Source organism: Anabrus simplex, chromosome 6 (assembly GCF_040414725.1).
Source record: "Anabrus simplex isolate iqAnaSimp1 chromosome 6, ASM4041472v1, whole genome shotgun sequence".
Taxonomy (NCBI): domain Eukaryota; kingdom Metazoa; phylum Arthropoda; class Insecta; order Orthoptera; family Tettigoniidae; genus Anabrus; species Anabrus simplex.
The window spans coordinates 273,987,912-274,010,707 of record NC_090270.1 but is presented as its reverse complement, the minus strand read 5'-3'; the positions used below and the strand labels follow the sequence as shown (position 1 = coordinate 274,010,707).

The following is a 22,796-nucleotide window of genomic DNA, read 5'->3' as shown; positions in this document are numbered from 1 at the left end:
ACGTAAAAATACATGGATGCTGGAAAGGCTCTTCAGTTTTTTGCAACTTGAAGGAAGGTAATAGTTGCGCGTGGAGGCTTAAGAATCCAGAGATGCGCTACATTATGTTAAAAAATACAGATCCATAAAAAGGTTCTGTGCGCCGTATAAAAGTAACAAGTTGTAAAAGTAATACTTAAGTTGTTGGTCATGGAAATCGAAAAAGGTTGGTTTTAAAGCGACGCTACTGTTCATTCAGAGATCAATCGAAATTACAGTGCCGTAACATTGCCTTCTCGAGATGTTTATAAACTTGAAATAAATGTCGATGCGAAGTAAGATGCTAGAAGAAAGCTCTTCTGTTTCTAGAATCTTGAAGGACGATGGATGTTATGCGAGGAGGATTAACATACATGGAGTTAAATAAAGGTGGATAGAAATTCGCAGTTCAATGCGGACCATACATTTGACTCTGAATAAATGACAGCAAGGAAAGAAAGAAAGAAAGAAAGAAAGAAAGAAAGAAAGAAAGAAAGAAAGAAAGAAAGAAAGAAAGGTGGAATAAAATAAAACAAAATATGTCATAAGGGAATTTACACGTGTTGTAATAAGCTGAAGGGAGAAATGGGGGCAGGTAAGGTTCAAAGGAAATCTTGAGGAGGTGAAGGGAGAAAAAGAACGGAAGGAGAAGAAAAGGGGGAGGCGGAGAGGATATTAAGGTGGGGCTGAGGGATGTGGGAATATGGAAGATTGTTTAAGAAATGTGCTATAAATAGAGTGAAAAATCGGACCTTTAAAATTAGATTTTGATTGTCTTAAAAGCTGAATGAGCAGGTCAAAAAGAATGTTCGATTTTTCGGAAATGTCATTAAGATTGAAGTTTGGATTAAAATATTGGTCTAGATTTATAAAGCAATTCTCTGTTATGTTAAGGAGGGGTCCTTTATTCATAATTTTGAGAATTACCATATCATGTTTAATGTCTGTAAATTTATGATTATAATCATTCATGTGTTGACCAACTGCAGAAAATTTATTGTGTTTTAGGGCATTGACATGTTCCAAGTATCGTATTTTAAAGCTTCTTCCTGTTTGTCCAATATAAGAAAAATTGCAGCTGTTGCATTTTACCCTATATACACCGGATTTTAAAAAACAATCAGTTCTATTAACAGATGATGAGTTATGTAAGACTTTGGCATTATTATTGTTGGTTCTGAAGGAGATTTTAACAACATGTTTTTTAAAAACGTTAGTGACCTTATAAATATCTTTATTGAACGTAAAGGTAGAAAATAAAGAGATTTTTGGTTTTTCTTTTTTTAGAGTGGTTATAGGATGATGTTTGTATTTACTGATAATACTTTCAATGAAAGAACTATTGTATCCATTGAGTTTAGCAATCATACGGACATTGTTCAATTCTTTTTAAGATCACTTTCGGTCATTGGGACGGAAATTCAATTCAATTTTAGCCAAAGTCCCAATTCACAATTGGCCTAATCTCAATATGCTTGACACCTCTACTACTATGATCTTAGAATCTGAACTAGCCATCAGTAAATTACCCCTTGAAGAACAGGATGAAGTTAGGTTCGAAGTTAAACATAAAATTAACAACATTCTTAACTCAAGTATGAACCCCAACATCCCTATCGGCAATAAAGAATCAATCATTGATCAAAAGCGATTACGCGCTCTTAAAAAAAGAAGATTTCTGATAATAATCTTATTGTCACTAAGGCTGACAAGGGCAATACCACTGTTATAATGGAATGAAATGAATTTATTGATAAGACTAAAGATTTCTTTTCTGACAGTTCGTTCACTGTTGTTAAAAAAGACCCCACTCAAAAAATCCAACGCCTACTTAAACAAACTCTTAAAAATACTTCATTCCTTTTAACTGAACACGAAAAAACTAAATTTATTAGCATGAATCCAAGCCTTCCGACAGCGAAAGCCCTTCCCAAGATACACAAACCCAAATCCGCCCGATCATCAATTATAGACCAAGTCCTCTTTACAATGCTTCTCAATTCATTCAAACGTTTCTAAGAAGATATTATAATTTTTTATCTAAAAAATCTATTAAAATACTACAGAGTTGATCGAGAATCTTAATAAATTTCATATACAACATAACCATTCCCTTCACTCATTCGACGTTGTTAATATGTATCCTAGTATTCAAACCTCTAAATTATACCCTATCATTGAAAACAATTTAAGTAAATACAGCCACCTAAGTGCTTTGGAAATACAAGATTTTATGTCTATCCTGAAATTGGTTTTAAATAATAACTATTTCACTTTCGATGGTATTATCTATCAGCAGAAGGGTTTAGCCATGGGATCGCCAGCTTCAGGCATCTTAGCTGAAATCTGCTTGGATTTTTTAGAACATACTAAAATTGATAATAATAATAACTTCAATAATATTCTTTTTTGGGCTAGATATGTGGATGATACTTTAGTAATCCTAGATGAAAGCACAACAGATGCTGCTTCCACTCTTGTCAACGTTAATGATATTGACCCGCACATAAAATTTATGCTCGAGTCTGAATCTGAACAAAGAATAAATTTTTTAGACTTAACCATCATTAGGCAACTATATTCCTTAAAATTCAATATCTTCAGAAAGCCTACCCAAACATCTTCCACTATTCGTCAAGATTCCTCACATCCACAAATCCATAAAAGGGCAGCTTATAATAGTATGGTTCATCGAACCTATACTGTCCCAATGACCAAAAGTGATCTTAAAAAAGAATTGATTGCTAAACTCAATGGATACAATAGTTCTTTCATTGAAGGTGTTATCAATAAATACAAACATCATCCTATAACCACTCTAAAAAAAGAAAAACCAAAAGTTTCTTTATTTTCTACCTTTCCGTTCAATAAAGATATTTATAAGGTCACTAACGTTTTTAAAAAACATGATGTTAAAATCTCCTTCAGAACCAACAATAATAATGCTAAAGTCTTACACAACTCATCATCTGTTAATAGAACTGATTGTTTTTCAAAATCCGGTGTATATAGGGTAAAATGCAACAGCTGCAATTTTTCTTATATTGGACAAACAGGAAGAAGCTTTAAAATATGATACTTGGAACATGTCAATGCCCTAAAACACAATAAATTTTCTGCAGTTGGTCAACACATGAATGATTATAATCATAAATTCACAGACATTAAACATGATATGGTAATTCTCAAAATTATGAATAAAGGACCCCCTCCTTAACATAACAGAGAATTGCTTTATAAATCTAGACCAATATTTTAATCCAAACTTCAATCTTAATGACATTTCCGAAAAATCGAACATTCTTTTTGACCTGCTCATTCAGCTTTTCAAACAATCAAAATCTAATTTTAAAGGTCCGATTTTTCACTCTATTTATAGTACTTTTCTTAAACAATCTTCCATATTCCCACATCCCTCAGCCCCACCTTAATATCCTCTCCGCCTCCCCCTTTTCTTCTCCTTACGTTCTTTTTCTCCCTTCACCTCCTCAAGATTTCCTTTGAATCTCACCTACCCCCATTTCTCTCTTCAGCTTATTACAACACGCGTAAATTCCCTGATGACATATTTTGTTTTATTTTATTCCACCTTTCTTTCTTTCTTTCTCTCTTTCTTTCTTTCTTTCCTTGCTGTCATTTATTCAGAGTCAAATGTATGGTCCACATTGAACTGCGAATTTCTATCCACCTTTATTTAACTCCATGTATGTTAATCCTCCTCGCATAACATCCATCGTCCTTCAAGATTCTAGAAACAGAAGAGCTTTCTTCTAGCATCTTACTTCGCATCGACATTTATTTCAAGTTTATAAACATCTCGAGAAGACAATGTTACAGCACTGTAATTTCGATTGATCTCTGAATGAACAGTAGTGTCGCTTTAAAACCAACCTTTTTAAAGTTCCATGACCAACAACTTAAGTATTACTTTTACAACTTGTTACTTTTATACGGCGCACAGGACCTTTTTATGGATCTCTATTTTTTAACATAATGTGGCGCATCTCTGGATTCTTAAGCCTCCACGCGCAACTATTACCTTCCTTCAAGTTGCAAAAAACTGAAGAGCCTTTCCAGCATCCATGTGTTTTTACGTCTATGAATATCTTAAAAAACGACGTAACTTCATCTCAGTTGTTCTTCAAATATACAGCAGCAAATTTAAGAAGCCAGCATATGTTGTATTCCTTGACCAGCAACTGAAAAATTTCCATCCCTATCAACTTTTTGATGCTATACGGCGCACTGGTCTTTAATCGTAAATAAACGACGTGACTTCGGCTCCGTGGTTCTTCAATTGGATACCTGAATCTTAAAGGAGCCAGCATATTCCAGCAACTCAAGGATTCCTATCTATAACATCTTTTTAATATGCACTGGACTTATGAATCTCTTTCAGAGAGTTATTTTTTAACATAGTGCTGCACAATATCTCACATGGTATGTACTTTTACGAGACCGTACATGTCTTGACATTGTTTAATTTCTTCGTTATTTGTGATTTTATTTTCCTTTAGGCTGACGATGACCTATTACTAGGTCAAACCTAGTCCCTAATCATTTATGTAATTTAAACTATTTACATTTTGTATTGAAAAGGTGAACCCAAATAATACATTAATTTACTCTATTGCAAGTTTTCTAACACTGGGAGAATGGCATTTAACTTACGATTACCAAAGGAAGAGAACAGTTCAATTTAATCATTTCAAAACGCATAGTAGCCTGCCTGTGTAATAGTTTTCCGAGGGTGTAAACTTTAACAAATTTTCAGTCCAGCCTTTTATAAATGGGAATTATTTGACCTAGTTATAGGAGTAGATAAGAGAAACGGTTCCGCTACTGAATGGGAACTGGTTTCACGGTCAGTGGAATTTACCCCGACTGTAGTATTCTCATAACTGGCTGATTGATCTTGACCTAGTTTCTACATCGTGAACGAGGGGATGTTTTAAACGACATCCTGAAGCAGAAGCAGCAATGGAAAATACGGCATCACCTTTCTACCCCTCAATGGAGACAAAAGGACTGATCCAAGTCTTTTCTGAAGGCAGCATTATCATCGATATGGCAGGCTAAAAGCAAGATGGAGTCGGCTGTCTCCTGGGGACGAGCGGCCATTAGTCAACATTACAGATGAGTACAGTGTTTTAATGTAATTATGTGAGTGTGAACCTGTTTAATGTTGCAAAAGGGGATAGGTTAGTTTGATATTTAATTTCTGTAGATGTAGCTTTGCTTGGAAGGACTACGTCCCATTTAAAGTAAATGATAGGAAGCTTGTTAATGTAAATATAAATTGTAACATAAATGTGGACTATTTGCATGAGGTTGCAGCTGGCTTTCTTACATTTTATTCTGATTTATTTAGCTGAGTGGTTAGCGTCATTTCTTTATGAGTCAGTTTCTTATTTTAGCCTGATATAATATTTTGATTTGTTTGCTTTGATGTTTGAGATGCAGTGTACGTCTCGGGGCTTAATTGTAATTGTAAATAAGGATTCAAATTAAAGTCAGGAAAGACTATATTAAAGTATTATTAATGGGAGCTCAAAGTGTACGGAAACATGCCGTCAGGTTTTCTGGGATTTATTGAATGATGTGTGAATGAGAGTGCGTAAGACAGTGGAGTGTGGATCCACAAAGTTGTTAGCGTCATCTTCACGACTATTTTATATATCTAGGTCGTAAATTAGTAATTGGTTCACGTGTTCCACGAACGCTGTTTCATATTTCGAGTTCCGAATATTAGAATAAAATTTCTGTAATATTTATTATTATTATCTATATGAGTTTCTCGCGATGTTGGATTGAGATATTTCAGTAACTTTCCGATGTTCAGACATGATCGATTGTCAATGTGGGAATTTCTTAGTTTCAGTTTAATATATTTATTACAGAGTTGGCTACTTATATTATTCACGTTTACTTTGAGCGCGAGTCCTTTGATTCGTGACCAGCACGGTCTTGTTTATTTTCATGCGACCGAATGTTAGACGACGTCCTTCATATTCTGCAGTTTTACGCAACTTTAGGACGCAAGATATTATTTGTGTAATTTTGAGTAAGAGGATGCGTTCCTCATCTGAAAGGCCTATATTTTCTTGATTGTGTGACTTGCCTCGGGTAGACGGTCGAGCAGCATGTGTAAAGGGTTGGACCCTGTGGTTTGGGTATTGCTCTTTATTTTGGGAGACGTCGATCTCCGCTTTGAGTCATTCAGCCGTGTGTTGGCGAGGGTGATACATTTGTCTACCAAGGAGAGTTTTATTTGAGCGGCCTATACTTCGTGATTTTATTGTTTCTGTCCATGTCTCTACAGTTGTTGTAGTCGACGAGAGTTTTATATCGCGATGTTTGTTCGGATTTTCTTTTATGATAGAACCGCGCTGAGGAATATTTTGTGTCATCTCATCTTTTCCAGGATACAATGTTGAATTAGATAATTTTTTATGTATTTGTGTCACAAAATTTCATTTCAGGAATCCACATTGATTGTGTGCGTGATACTGTAAAGTCCACCTGTTTATTGATTTTGTAACATGTATCATTTTTCAGGAACCTACGTTGAATAGGAGGTATTGCTTAACTTGTAATTATGTTTCCTTTCATTTTCGTTGAGGCTTTTAAGTTGATGCGAGTTGTGTGAATGCCGCATGCTTTCCTTGGTGAGCCCTGGAAAATATGACATCATGTTTTTGTTTCTTGGAATGTATATATTGCCATTTACATGTTTTTGTTTGTGTGGCTCCTATCCGCATTGTTTGTTATGCTCATGAGATTGTTCATGGCTCGAGAGGTATATTTTGTGCGCAGGATGTTTTACCACTCAGCGTGTTATATATTGTACAGTTAGGTTAGTTCCCCCCACCCCTTTTGTGCATTAAATCACGTCTTTCCTTAAGGGTAGGGACCTCACTGCAATGTCAAGTGTGCAGAAATGGGGAACATATTCCTCTACAGTTAAAAGCGTTAACAAAAAGTAAAAGCCAGGAGCGTGGTGCGCGCATGCAAGCCCATGTGTTAAAATTAATGAAACTTAAATATTGATTCGATATGTTCAGTATCGGCATACACTGTAAATTTGTTATATATTCTGATTCTCACGATGGACTTTATCCAGCTGAAAAAAAAACAGCCTGAGTCATGTAAATCTGTACTTTTTAAAAATATTTATCTTCTTTATTTTTAATAAACAGATTTTCCTCCAAACCTGATGTCATGCTTCACCTTGCTTTATTTGTAGTTTTGATTGACCTCACCGTGTCCGTTTTTAGTTATATGTTTCCCATCAAGATCCAGGGTGTACGTATTTTTAGGGCATTATTTTTATCATATTTCTGACTGAGCACGCCTGGGATCAGCTGACTAGTCTGGGGCAAATTACCTTGATAGTAAAACGGTGACAGTACCTAGTGGAAGACCTTGGAACAATACCAGCTAGCATACAGTACCTAGCAGAAGACCTTGGAACAATACCAGCTATTATACAGTCCTTAGTGGAAGATCTTGGAACAATACCAGCTAGCATATAGTACCTACTGGAAGACCTTGGAACAATACCAGCTAGCATACAGTACCTAGCAGAAGACCTTGGAACAATACCAGCTAGCATACAGTACCTAAAGGAAGATCTTGCAACAATGCCAGCTAGCATACTGTACCTAGTGGAATATCTTGGAACAACACCAGCTACCATACAGTACCTAGTGGAAGACCTTGGAACAATACCACCAGCATAGTGGAAGATCTTGGAACAATATCACCAGCATACAGTACCTAGTGGAAGATCTTGGAAGTATGCCAGCTAGCATACAGTACCTAGTGGAAGATCTTGGAACAATGCCAGCTAGCATACAGTACCTAGTGGAAGATCTTGGAACAATGCCAGATAGCATACAGTACCTAGTGGATGATCTTGGAACTATGCCAGCTAGCATACAGTACCTAGTGGAAGATCTTGGAACAATGCCAGCTAGCATACAGTACCTAGCAAAAGATTTTGGAACAACACCAGCTAGCATACAGTACCTAGCAAAAGATTTTGGAACAACACCATCTAGCATACAGTATCTAGCAGAAAATCTTGGAACTATGCTAGGTAGCACATGGAACCAAGTGGAGACCTTGGAACAATACCAGCTAGCACACTGTACCTAGTGGAAGACCTTGGAATTATATTTGCTAGCATATGATATCTAGCAGAATGCCTTAGAACAATAATGGTGGAAGATCTAGGAACTATCTGAAGAAAATAATATAGGGAAATCGGCAAAACTATAAAAAACATCTATTTTTCTGTGGCCCATCAGATTGTTTGCTTAAAATTAGGGTTGGCTCAAAGAAATCACCTGCTAAGCGGTTTTATCACAGTTTCCGTTAGTAGGTAAGGGCCTATCAAAACTTTATGTACTAAAAATGAGAGAGTTAGGAAGCTATGTTGACTACTAATTAATGCCATGACTTTGTGCTTAAAAGGCAATGCATGACTAACAGGACCTTTCCAACTAGCATGGAATGCAGATATAGTGCAAAATGAGAAAGGGTTGATTGGTATACATCCTAGTTCTTTTTGTGTGCTATGCTGTTATCTCACAACTCACCTTGAGCTGATCTTTGGTGAAGACTGCACACCATGGAGATCTCTGAGTCACCTGCCAGGCCTTGTCATAGCGACACATATCGTACATGGAGAATATCTGGTCTGCGAACAAGACCAACAAATACATTACTGTCATGGGTACACACAGGAGTTCATATACCAATGTAACATTCCTCACCAACTGACCCTGTTATTTATTTTTATTCTTTCATGCTAGTTGTTTAACGTTATATTAACTCATGATGAGATACAAAGGGCACTAGGAAAGTTTTGTAATATGCAAAAACGGTTGGCTGGATACCCCTGTTATGATGAGGGATGAAAAGAGGGGTGAAAACCGTTCTAGAAGACAGCAAGGCATGACCTTCACACCAGTGAAGCAGTGGTTTTTTTTTTTTTGCTAGCAGCTTTACGTCGCACCGACACAGATAGGTCTTATGGCGACGATGGGACAGGAAAGGGCTAGGAGTGGGAAGGAAGCGGCCGTGGCCTTAATTAAGGTACAGCCCCAGCATTTGCCTGGTGTGAAAATGGGAAACCACGGAAAACCATCTTCAGGGCTGCCGACAGTGGGGCTCGAACCCACGATCTCCCGGATGCAAGCTCACAGCCGGTGAAGCAGTGGGAATTAAAGTAAGTTAAGATGTCAGTGTGGTCTAAAGGTGAATATCGCGCAATTATCTGCTACAATTTTGCTTGTGGATTAACTGTTGACTAAAGCCTGGAGGAAATGACTCCTGTGCTGGGGAAAGACTGTCCACATCAGACAACAATTTTCCGCTGGTACAAAGAGTTCCAGAGGGGAAATTTTGGGGTTGAAGACAATTATCATTCGGAGCAACCGTCTGAATCAGTGACTGAGGATAACATTAAAGCTGTGAGCAAAATGTTGCAGCAAGAGAGGCGGTTGACATATCGGCAGGTAGAAGAGAACCTCCACATCCCTGCACCAGCTATTCATTCAATTCTACACGACTATCTCCATGTTAGGAAAGTTTGCTCCTTTTGGGTGCCCCATTCACTTTCAGAGGAACAAAGGGCACATCGAATGTAATGGTACCGAGAGATGCTAAAACAGTTTGAAAATGGGACTTCGCGTAACGTCAATAGCATCGTTACAAGAGACGAAACTTGGCTTTATTATTACGATGTCCCAACAAAATCCCAGAACAAGATGGTGGCTGTTTGAAGATGAGGGTACTGCTGTGACTGTGCGAAAGTCATGATTGTAGTATTCTTCACTAAACGGGGTATCCTGACTCGGGTTGTGCTAGAAACACAAAGGACAGTTAGTGCGAAGTGGTACAGTGAGACTTGTCTGCCTCAGGTCATCCAGGCTCTCAAGCAGCTCTGCCTAAGGTCACGGCCCAACACTTGGCTCTTGCATCACGACAATGCTCCAGCACATCGTACTAATGTAACAATGAATTTTCTTTCCAGATCAAGGTTGACTGTGCTTGATCACTCTCCATACAGTCCTGATCTTGCCCCATGTGACTTCGCACTATTCCCAGAAGTTAAGATAAAGCTGAAAGGGCGGCGTTTTGCATCCGAAGAGGAGCTTCTGGCATCATGAGATTAAGAGTGTGAAAATGTAACCTAAGAAAAGTGTCAGAGTTGGTTCAGTGACTGGTTTCGATGTATGGAGAGGTGTATTGAGTGTGGGGTGAAATTATTTTGAAAAAGTCTAAAGCGTTCACTCACATTGCAAAACTTTCCTAGTGCCCTTTGTACTAGATAGGACTAGATCAGAAGCAGACAAGGCCTTAATTAAGCTACAGGCCTAATATTTGCCTTGTGTGAAAAATTGAAAACCCACAAAAATTACCTTCAGGTTCACCAATTTATAGTGATTCAAACCCACCATCTACCAAATGCAAGTCAGACTCGAGCCATGCAGCCAAATGCCTCTGTGTTATAATCTATACCTATATCACCTGTGCTTAAATTAACATTAAGGTGTCGGCATTTTGTCCATGGGAAGTTCTTTAATAAGCTGGAATCCAGCCTTGTTGTTCAATCATGATTGATCAGCATTTAGGGCTATCATCCAGGGGCAGATTCCCCATCAATTGTCTTAAATGATTTCAAGGAACTTGAAAATTGATCAAACATTTCCCGTAATGAATTATTCTATTTCCTAATGCTTTCTCCTATAAAATAATGAATAATTGCCCTAATTTGCCCTCTTCAGTTCCAACTTTATCTTCATATTATCACCTTTTCTACTTTTAAAAGCCCCACTCAAGCTTATCTGTCTACTAATGTAACGCGATGCTATCTCTCCACTGACAGCTCGGTACATCCCACTTAATCAAGCAGCTTGTCTCCTTACTCTCAAGTCTTCCCAGCTCAAAATTCGCAACATTCTCGTAACACTACCATTTTCTCGGAAATCGCCCAGAACAAAAAATCAATCATGCTGCTTTCCACTGGATCTTGTCCAGTTCTCGAATCAAGTAATCCTGGCGTGGATCCCATACATTATAACAACACTCTAATTGGGGTCTTACCGGTGACTTATATGCCCCCTCCTTTTCATCCTTACTGCAACCTCTAAATAACCTTATGATCATATGAGAGAACTGCAACCTTTATTTACAACCTCATTAATGTGATTACACCAATGAAGAACTTATCTTTCTTTATATTAACACCTAGGTACTTACAGTGATCCCCATGAGGTATTTTCACTCATCAACCAGATCAACCATTAATTAAAACTGAGAGTACTTTTCCTATTGGTGAAACTTACAACCTGACTTTTGATCCTCCATTTTACCATCTGTTATCCACCTCACAACACTGTTGAGGTCTTTTTGCATTTGCTAACATTCCTGTAATTTATTTATTACTCTATACAGCATAACATCATCCACAAAAGTCCTTATCAAATCTACAATTCAAAAGCTAAGGTTTTATAATGATTATTCTTATTTTATCAACATTGACACTATAGTAATACTCTTTTTGCAACCAATTTAATCCACACAGTTATAAAATCTTAAATGAGCAACATTGATTACTACCTTCTGAATCCTTCAATCTGGTTGAAAAATTTTGGTGTCCAGTGAAAAAATCGAGAAGCATTTTCTTCTATTCCATGGCATTCAATAAATTACCACTATTCCTCAGTTTCATCATCATTAGTCATTGTGCTCATTACTGAGTGTCATGACCTCATAACTCCATCATTTCCGTGTTGCAACCTTGACATGATTTCTCCATCCCGAGCGGTTTTCACATTTCGTTAATATGACCTGAAGTTTATGCTATAAAATTATGTTGTAAACTCACTGTTCTTGAGTTTGTATCTGAAGCCAAGTCTCGAACTGACGTCTTCTATCAAACTGGTCATGAGCTCTCCCTCCTGGAACTTGGTAGCCTCAATGACTGCATTAGGGTTGTCTCTCACTAACACCTCCCACGCCGTGCAGTTGTGGTATGGCTGTAACATGCACACACAACATTAGCCAAGCTTCCACATGAAGCGTGTCACATCACTAAAAAACTGTGGACCTCTCAAAAACAAAACCACATCCTGCTACTGCCCTCTTGGAATTTGGTCTACCAGCCGCCTGCTGCTCAACTCAAAGGCCTACATGTATGAAATGATGTGTGGTCAGCGCGACAAACCGTTTTGACTGTTAATCTTGACTTTCTAGACTGGAGCCGTTATCTCATCTTAAGATAGCTCCTAAACTGTTCTCATGGAGGCTGAATGGACCTCATACCAGCCCTCAGATCCAAGAAAAAGTCTCTTTTTAACGTAGACTTACATTCCTCCACAATGGATATATGGAAAGAAAGAATTTAAGACGCACTTAGTGTTTGGGTACAACGTGTATATCACCAAGAGTATTTAACTTATGATTATGTTTAATGACTCAATTGATAGGTAAAAGAGGAGACTACTTGTTGCAAAAAATAAAAATCTGAAACATACCTTTTTCATGAAATAGCGCTTGAAAGTAAGGCAAAATTTGTGTTAAATATGTGACTCACACGCATAGTTTGTTGTAAGATGACACTGTGTTGACTTGCAGTGGTCATGTGTTCCATTTGTGATAGGGCACTTCTCATTACTATGGTCATTTGTCATTAATTTTTCATCGGTGGGTCAAGATTACTTCGTCAGTCATTATGCGTGCCAGTTGTGGCGAGGCAACGATCATTAGTAGGTGGGTATTCAAGTATAACTAGGAGTAATGAGTATGAGTTCCTTTATGTTGTCGAGAAGGTGGGTTGGATATTACGAGTCAGCAAAAGGAGGAGAGAACTTCAATGTTATGAGAGCTAACTTAAAAAGAACTGGTAATGTGGACGTCGTAGCTAGAGAACTGAAACAAGGATGAAAATGGTACATCAGGTCTTTGCTCCGATGAGGGAAATCCAGGATACCCAGTCATTACGTCTGGTTAACAACTACTAGAGGAAATGGCAGTATGTATTGTAAATTAAGAAATTATTTTATTTTAGAAAGGCTGTACGCATGATTTTTCTTTGGCATTTTATTTGAATACAAATATTATAACCAATAAGTTAGTTAAAATGTTTTATTGCACCCAAATTGCAGCCTTCTATCAATTCTTTATTGTTTTCAAGGGTAACAGGTAAGGAACAGACAGCAGAATACAAGATTTCCAGTTTATATATGTAACCTGAGCTAAACTTTCAATACCCTACAGCCACGATGCTTATTATGACTACTATCAAAATCTGAGTGATTCTTCACTGAAATGGATTATTTATTTAGTTTGTTTTGATCCATAAAGAATCACATAAAGCAAATTATGGGGTTGTTGTTATTTTTCTTATTCTTCCAGAATTCTTTCATCATGACGCTATGTTTAGCTTGATGTTCGTCAGTCCATTTTCCCCTAGATCTGCTGGGGTTATCTTCTGAAGCAACTTCCCAAGTTAGAATGTTAGAAGTTTTGCAGTCTTCGATATCTGTAGGTGTGATGTTGGCGTTATTGAGATCATTTTGGACTTGTTTGATCCAAGCCATTGTGTCTTTAATGCTTGTGAGTACGTCAATATTTTCTTTGTTAGTCAGTTGTCATCTAGCCTCATAATGTGTCCATAAAATTTCAATTGTCATTTATGGAAATCTATTTCAATGTTTGAGTATTTTTTATGGATTATTATTATTATTATTATTATTATTATTATTATTATTATTATTATTATTATTATTATTATTATTATTATCAGTTGTAATGAGTACCCTTTATGGCGGGACACTTTTCATTGCAGGTCATTAATCCAATTAAACTAATTAAATATATAGAACTTATCATACCGTTAGTTTAACTGATACTGTACTAAACCAAAAGTTGAGTTTAGAAGGTAAATTTCTAATCAATTCATGATTAAAACTGGTTTAAGATAAGGTGACTGTTTGTCACCTTTGCTGTTTAACTAAATTGGATGTTGTAAACAAAAAATTAATTTCAACTGTTTGGAGTTTACTGAGGACCTTGCATTATTATCTAACAACATTCAGGAAACTGAGCATCAAATCAGATCTCTGCAGGAAATAGCACAGAAAATAGTTCTTAGAATTTCTTTTGAAAATAAAATTAATATTGGTGAACATGAAATCAAAATTGTTGATAAATGTAAGTACTTAGGTGAAATTATAACTTATAATCGAAACAAATTGTGCCTCCATGGCTCAGACGGCAGCGCGTCGGCCTCTCACCGCTGGATACCGTGGTTCAAATCCCGGTCACTCCATGTGAGATTTGTGCTGGACAAAGTAGAGGTGAGAGAGGTTTTTCTCCAGGCACTCCAGTTTTCCCTGTCATCTTTCATTCCAGCAACACTCTCTATTCTCATTTCATATCATCTAACATTCATTAATAAATCACTCTGGGAGTGGCGACCCCATCGTACTAATAGCCTATATCTGCCTCATTCATTACATCCCTGACCCAGTCATTGACTGGAAAACAGGATGTAGGTTTTCAATCGAAACAAGAAACCAACCTGGCAAAATAGAATAAAAAGCAAATTATGTCACCAAAAACACATTTAAAACTTATCGATTGCAGCAAAATTAAGACATTATAATACAGTCACACAGCCAGAGGTGACTTATGCAAGTGAAACTATTTTCAAAACTACTAATACAGATGAAATTGATAAAACACATATGATAGAAAGAATAATAATTAGAATGTATATAAATGAACAATATCAAGTTAATGGCCATTGGAGAATAGCTTCAAATAACACAGTTTATAAGAAAATCAAACCACTATTGAGCACAATTAGAAAGAACCACATCTCATTTTTTGAACATCCTATCAGAATGCTGGAAATAGAAATAGTAGGAAAAAATAGAAAAATTATGGAATAGCAATGCCAGGATTAAATAGATCACAGGAATTAAGAATGGTATTAATCTATATATATATAAAATAACTTGTTCTGACTGACTGACTGACTGACTGACTGATTCATCATCGCCGAGCCAAAACTACTGGACATAAAGAAATTAAATTTTGGGGATATATTCATGTTAAGATGTAGGTGCTTGCTAAGAGAGGATTTTTGGATATTCCGTCGCTAAGGGGGTGAAAAGGGGGTTGAAATTTTAAAATGAGTGTATCTATATCTCAAAATTTTGAGAGTTTACAGATGTGAAAATTGGTACTTAGAATCTTCTTTAAAAATAAGGAAACACGTATTTTTTTGTTTTCAGGAATTCCCAATAGGAGGGGTGAAAAAGGGTGAAAAAGGGGTTGAAGGCCTTTAATCAGGTTACTTATATCTCAGAAACTGAAGATATTACAGACCTGAAAATTGGTGTTTGGGATCTCCTTCAAAAATAAAGAAACAGGTATTTTTTGTTTTTGGAAAATCCAATTAATGGGGGGGGGTGAAAAGGGGGTGAATTTTTAAAATGAGTGTATCTACATCTCAAAACTTTTAAGGTTCATAGATGTAAAAATTGGTATTTAGAATCTCCTTTAAAAATAAAGAAACACGTATTTTTTTTGTTTTCGGAAAATCCCCATAGAAAGGGTGGAAAAATGTGAAAAAGTGGTTGAATGCCTTTCATGAGGCTACTTATATTTCAGAACCTGAAGATATTACAGACCTGAAAATTGGTATTTGGGATCTACTTTAAAAATAAAGAGAAGGTATTTTTTGCTTTTGGAAAATCCAAATAATGGGGGGTTAAAAGAGGGAGGTGAATTTTTAAAATGAGTGTGTTTGTATCTTAAAACATTAAAAGTTTACAGATGTAAAAATTGGTATTTAAAATCTACTTTACAAATAAAGGAAAACATATATTTTGTTTTCTGTAAATCACAATAGGAAGGGTGAAAAGGGGTGAAAAATGGGTTGAATGCCTTTAATGAGGTTACTTATATCTCAGAAACTGAAGATATTACAGAACTGAAAATGTGTATGTGGGATTTCCTTTAAAAATAAAGAAACAACTATTTTTTGTTTTGGGAAAATCCAATTAATGGCGGTTAAACAGGAGTGACAAATTGGGGTGAATTTTTTGAAAGACTATATCTACAGAATATCTGAGAAACGTAAAATGTTACAGAGGTAAAAAGAGGGTATTTAGAATCTCCTGTAAATGTAAAGAAACATAGGTGATTTGCTTTTGGAAACTCCACTTAAGGGGAACTAAGAAGGGGTGAAATTTTAAAATGAGAATTTCTACAGTATATCTCAAAAACTTAACATGTTCAAGAAGTGAAAAATGGTATTTTTTATTTCTATTAAAAATCAAGAAACGTGTATATTTAGTTTTCGGAAATACCACTTGGGTGGTGGTGGTGGTGGTGGGGGTGGGGGGTTAAAGTGACTGAAAATGGTGTTGAATTCTTTTAATTAGGCTACTGATATCTCAAAAATGAAGATGTTACGGACGTGAAATTTGATATTTGGAATCTGCTTTAAAAGTAAAGAAACACGTATTCTCGGAAAATCCAATGAGGACGGGGGTTAGGTGAAAGAATTAAAAAATTAATTGACTTAATTGTATGAGAATACTTACATCCAATAAAAACTAAAGTTGTTACAGATGTGAAAATTGGTATTTGGATCTTCTTTAAAAACAAAGAAAAACGCGTTTTGGGTGGGAAATCATCTTAGGAGGGCGGGAGTGAAAAGCAGTGGAATTCCTTTCACGAGGACACATAAATCATAAACTGAAGAAGTCAGAGTTGTGATAATTGGTATTTAAGATCCTTTACTATTAAAGAAACAAGTTTTTTCGGAAAATTTACTTAGGGAGGGGCGGGGGGGGGGGGGGAATGTGAAGGGAAGTGCAAAAAAGTGAATTATTTTTATGGGGATACTTATATCTCAAAACTGAAGGTAACAGACGTGAACATTGGTGTTTGGAATCTCCTTTAAACATAAAGAAACACGCCTTCTTTTAATTTCTTTTTTTTGGGGGGGGTTATATATACTTAACGGCGTTGGGGTGTAAAAGGAGGTGAAACCAATTGATTTTACTGTTCATAATGTACTTATAAGAAGCCTCCGTTGCTCAGGCGGCAGCGCTCCGGCCTCTCACAGCTGGGTCCCGTGCGTCAAATCCCGGTCACTCCACGTGACATTTGTGCTGGACAAAAACGGAGGCAGGACAGGTTTTTATCCGTATACTCCGGTTTCCCCTGTCATCATTCATTCCAGCAACACTGTCTAATATCATTTCATCTCATTTGTCATTCATTAATCATTGCCCCAAAGGATTGCGACAGGTTTCGGCAGCCGGCACAATTCCTATTGTCACCGCTAGATGGGGCTTTATTCATTCCATTCCTGACCCTGTCGATTGACTGGAAACAGGCTGTAGATTTTCGATGTACTTATTCTTATCATAAACCGATAATTTTTAATCTTTCCTGGGTTCGGTTTCAAGAGCCATCTATTCCTTCGGAGAACGTTCTTAGATTACAGTAGATTCTCATGGCATATAAATAAAAATTTAAACACATTTGAAATAAACGATAGGAATGAAATTGACCGTCCAATTGTTCACCTCTATAATAAGGTCAATAATCCACGGAAGTATGTCATTCGTATCGGCAGAAATCCCGCACACTTGTCTACGCGCGACAATGGTGCTGGTCACATATATAGTCAGCAATGACAATGGCAGCAGATGTAATTTACCGCCAAGTAGCGGTCTTGCATCTTGGTGTGGGGTCCAGAACATCTATAATAATAATAATAATAATAATAATAATAATAATAATAATAATAATAATAATAATAATAATAATAATAATAATAATAATAATAATAATGTTCTGAGCCGTCGTCAAATGTGCGGACCGCGCTGGAAACGGGTCCTGGACGGGTAATGACTAAGAATGCAGTCCGGCTGCGGGTTCAGTACCGCCAAGGCACCCAAGACGAAACCACACCGGATTTTCTGAAGGATTTAGTCCATATTAAAAATGCTTATAGGAAAAGATGGCAAAGATTTAGGGACCCAACTGACCGGGTGGAATACCTGGACCTAGCCCGGGAAGTACGAAATCGATTGCTGGAAAGAAAGATTGAAAATGGGGGGAAACTTGCCGTAATCTATTAGAAAACGAGTCAGATCGCGAATTTTGGCGGATTCTCTCATAAAAAGAGTCAGATCGCGAATTTCGGCGGATTATATATAAAACAATAAGCATTCAATTATAAATTTCTGTATAATACCGTAGCGAAGCACGGGTATCTTGCTAGTGAACTATAAATAACATTAAATGATCTCAAGAGCAAAACAGAAAAAAATAAGATTCCTAATGACTCACATGTGAGACTGCAAACCAAAATTAATAAAACGGCAAAAGGTAGTGTTCTCAACTGAAGATGAAGGAATATTGGAAGCATAGAAATTTAAATTGTTTGTATAATTGACTGGAGTGGTCCTATGTTGGCCATAAAATGTTACAATTGCAATTATTATTATTACTTCAAGACACACACACCAGGTTACAGACTAAGATCAATAAAAGGTCTCATGGGAGGGTATTTTTAACAGAACAAAGGAAGGCAGCATCTCTCAGAAAGAAAAAATATTGGGCTGACAAGAAATCAAGAAATCTTTTGTATAATTGACTAGAGTGGTCCAATGTAGGCCATAAAATGTAAAATAAGTTATTATTATTATTATTATTATTATTATTATTATTATTATTATTATTATTATTAAGTAGAAAAATTACAAGTGGAGCACCACTGTGGGGCTAGTAAAATTAACAGTGGATATAAAGAAATATTAAAATTGGCAATCAAATGTGGTTGTAGTTCAATTTCAGTGGTGGAAATCATATTAAAGGTTTGATCAGAAATAGATACATATATTCTGGTTACCTTTAAGAGGTAGTCCTCTGCAAGTGGTGGTGGGATGTAAATCCCCGAGCTGGAGCCAAAGAGACCTTTCGCAAAGTTTTCGGCGCTAGCCTTAGTCCTCTGAGTATCGGTGGATCGAAACTGTAAACAAAATCAGGTCTTGGGTAAGAATTAAAAGTAGACTAGCACAGAATATAGCATCGTAAAATCCATGGAATGACAGGTGAGAACTCAAATGGGTGGGGGGATGTGGTGAAGGATATTGCTGCTGTGGCATTGAAGGGCTAGGTGAGGGAAATACTACACACAGCCTGAGAGGGAGGGTGACTACACAGGATGGTTTGAAAGTCATTGTATACACTTTGCAAGAGCCAAAATGAACCGAGTTAGCAATAGCGAAGGTGAGGAGGCAGTCAAGGTCAGAGTCCACACTTTTTGTTACTCATCCCTTTTGTCATAATATAACATAGCACACTTTGGAACTAATGAAACAGTCAAAACACAGTTGGCACTAGAGAAGGGAAGGAGGGAGTCAAGGTCAGAGTGTGCACATTCCATTACTCATCCCCTTTGTCATAACATAACATAACATAACATAACATAACATAACATAACATAACATAACATAACATAACATAACATAACATAACATAACATAACATAACATAACATAACATAACATAACATAACATAACATAACATAACATAACATAACATAACATAACATAACATAACATAACATAACATAACATAACATAACATAACATAACATAACATAACATAACATAACATAACATAACATAACATAACATAACATAACATAACATAACATAACATAACATAACATAACATAACATAACATAACATAACATAACATAACATAACATAACATAACATAACATAACATAACATAACATAACATAACATAACATAACATAACATAACATAACATAACATAACATAACATAACATAACATAACATAACATAACATAACATAACATAACATAACATAACATAACATAACATAACATAACATAACATAACATAACATAACATAACATAACATAACATAACATAACATAACATAACATAACATAACATAACATAACATAACATAACATAACATAACATAACATAACATAACATAACATAACATAACATAACATAACATAACATAACATAACATAACATAACATAACATAACATAACATAACATAACATAACATAGCATAGCATAGCATAACATAACATATTATGGAACTAATGAAAGAGCCAAAACAAATTGAGTTTTTCAGTAGAGAAGGGAAAGAAGCAGTCAAGGTCAGAGCATGCACATTCCGTTACTCATCCCCTTTGACATAACATAACAAACCTGATGAAGCCTCATCAGGCAGATCCTCTGACAAGTGTCATTAGGGTCTATTCAAGATATTAGTCTTGCGGTGGGAAGAACAGTGTTAGAGGTGCAAGAATTTTAGGGACAGAACAAATATCCAGTGCCCAAATCAAAGGGATTAACCATACGCAGTGAAAATTGTATGACTTTCTGGAAATTAGACTCAGAACACTGTACTCCAAAGCTCACCAATGTGGCCATTCAGCCATGGAGTCAGATGCTTTGCAATGTTAATTTAACCTTAGATGATCTACCGCATGAGATAATTGGTGTCTACTGGGTGAGTTGACCATGTGGTTAGAGGCGCGCAGCTGTGAGCTTGTATCCAGGAGATAGTGGGTTCGAATCCCATGGTCGGCAGCCCTGAAGATGGTTTTCCGTCGTTTCCCATTTTCACACCAGGCAAATGCTGTACCTTAATTAAGGCCACGGCCACTTCCTACCAACACCTAAGCCTTTCCAATCCCATCGTCGTAATAAGACCTATCAGTGTCAGTGCGACGTAAAGCCACTAGCAAAAAAAAAAAAAAAAAAAAAAAAAAAAAAAAAAAAAAAAAAAAAAAAAAAAAAAAGCAAATTGGTGTCTAAACTTAGAGTGTAGTTCAAAGCGAATTGCACACACATACACAAAATGAGTGGTTGCTGAGTGAGGAACCTCATCATTATTTTGTTAAGTGGAACTCTATATTAATATGTCAGAAATTACAAACCAACAATAGTATACATGGAAATACAACAAATTGAAGTAGGCCCATAAATACACACACCAGTCAAATACATACAGGTGGTTGGAAATAATGTGAATTGGATATATGAGCGTTAGAGGGCTGGTCATGCTGATAAATAATAGGAAAAAGATAATTAGATACCTTATCAGTTGCTGAAATTAGGCAATCAGATCACTTCGCGGGTGACTTCATATAGGCTTTGCTATGCAGTGTTGCTAAATCTGCATGTGGTTAATGACCGACTTGAGAACACCAACAGAAGAAATACACTTCACCAGGAGAGGAACTTGAACAAGGACCTCCCTGCTGATAGGCTCGCCCCATACCAAGCACGCTACGGTGGCGTTGGCTGAAACCCACGGTGTGTTAATGTTTGATGCTCATTTCTCGGTATGGCTCTCAAGGATAATTTAATAAAAACCACCTATTCAATACTTTCCACATTTAATGTGGTTTGAATCTACATAAATTTATGTAGACTTATTAGGTCAGGTACATGTTTCACCCAATATTTTGGGCATCTTCAGCCTGTAGACAACCTTTAGGTCAAGGTTTGGGACCTTTTTTAACCCATAAATACAATATATACAAACATTAATGATCTCTTAAGACTAACATGCCAGGATAATAATTTTTAAAATGTGAACTAAACATAACTGTGGGTAACATAAGTTAATGGTGTTTTAACACATTAACAATTTTTTGTCGGTCCTATTCTATCTAATTTGAAAATATGTCCAAAACTAAAATGGATCTTCTTTCTCTATCATAAATCTTGGGTAAAGAGGATATGACATACCGGGGTTCATTTGACCCCTATATTATATCATGTTCTTGACGTACTGTAACTGATGACAGGATGTGTTGTCAACAACAAGTGGAGAATTTTGAACTGATTGTTAATTGTAGGCTGGTCAAGATTGAAAATATAAAGTTAAATTAACTGTGTTTTAACTTGGCAGTTCTATTCTATTTAACTTAAAAATATGTTCAAAATTAAAATGGATCTTCTTTTCTACCATAAGTCTTGAGAAAGGAGGATATTGATACTGGGGCTTATTTGACCCACATATTTCATTTTCATGTTCTTGATGTAACTAATATTGAAATGTGTTGTCAAACACTAGTGGAGATTTAAAACCAATTGTTGTAAATAGACTGGTCAAGAACGTTCTTGTGAATTAAACTGTAAGCGTCTTGACTTCGGGTCTCATGTAACGTCAAGGAATTGTCAAGAGTACAATATTAAGCTGTTTCTTAGTTTTAGGCTGTTGCTTAATTGAGAAGGAACATCCTAGACACTCGATACAGTCTTGTATGAATATCATTCCCGTTGATGTGTTGCTTGGTCTTTGGGAGGGATCTTAAGATTATCTGTAATGAAGTAAAAAATAAATTTTAAATTAAGAATAAAGAGCACACGTTGTGACAAAATGTGTTAAACTAACACCTCATAACTGTAAAATGACTTACTTGTTCAATTCATACTAGATGGACCTGTCTGTTCCACCAGTGCCTGTCTTATCAACATTTCTACTCCTGGTGTTGTATTGGTGCGATAATGGAGGGGCACGGCATGGAGGAAGAGTGGGGGCAGGCTGGGCTATGGGCTTATGTGCTATTGCTGGAGGGGAGTTTCTTGAAGCGATATTGGGGGGCTTAACTTTCGGCATGGTGGATGAAGTATTTGAGTGTGGAGATTTAAAAAATTGAGGGATT

General features: G+C 36.4%; 1 protein-coding gene across 2 annotated transcripts in view; it reads right to left on the bottom strand.

Moving 5' to 3' along the window:
* Window positions 1-22,796, bottom strand: part of LOC136875732 (multiple inositol polyphosphate phosphatase 1) — a 278,272-nt gene that overhangs the window by 27,211 nt on the left and 228,265 nt on the right. For both annotated transcript variants that reach the window (XM_067149302.2, XM_067149304.2), the window contains exons 5-7: window positions 18,974-19,093; window positions 11,918-12,068; window positions 8,622-8,722 (exon numbers count right to left, since the gene is read on the bottom strand). In XM_067149302.2, coding sequence (XP_067005403.2) covers window positions 8,622-8,722; window positions 11,918-12,068; window positions 18,974-19,093 — 372 coding nt within the window. The remainder of the gene's footprint in view (window positions 1-8,621; window positions 8,723-11,917; window positions 12,069-18,973; window positions 19,094-22,796) is intronic.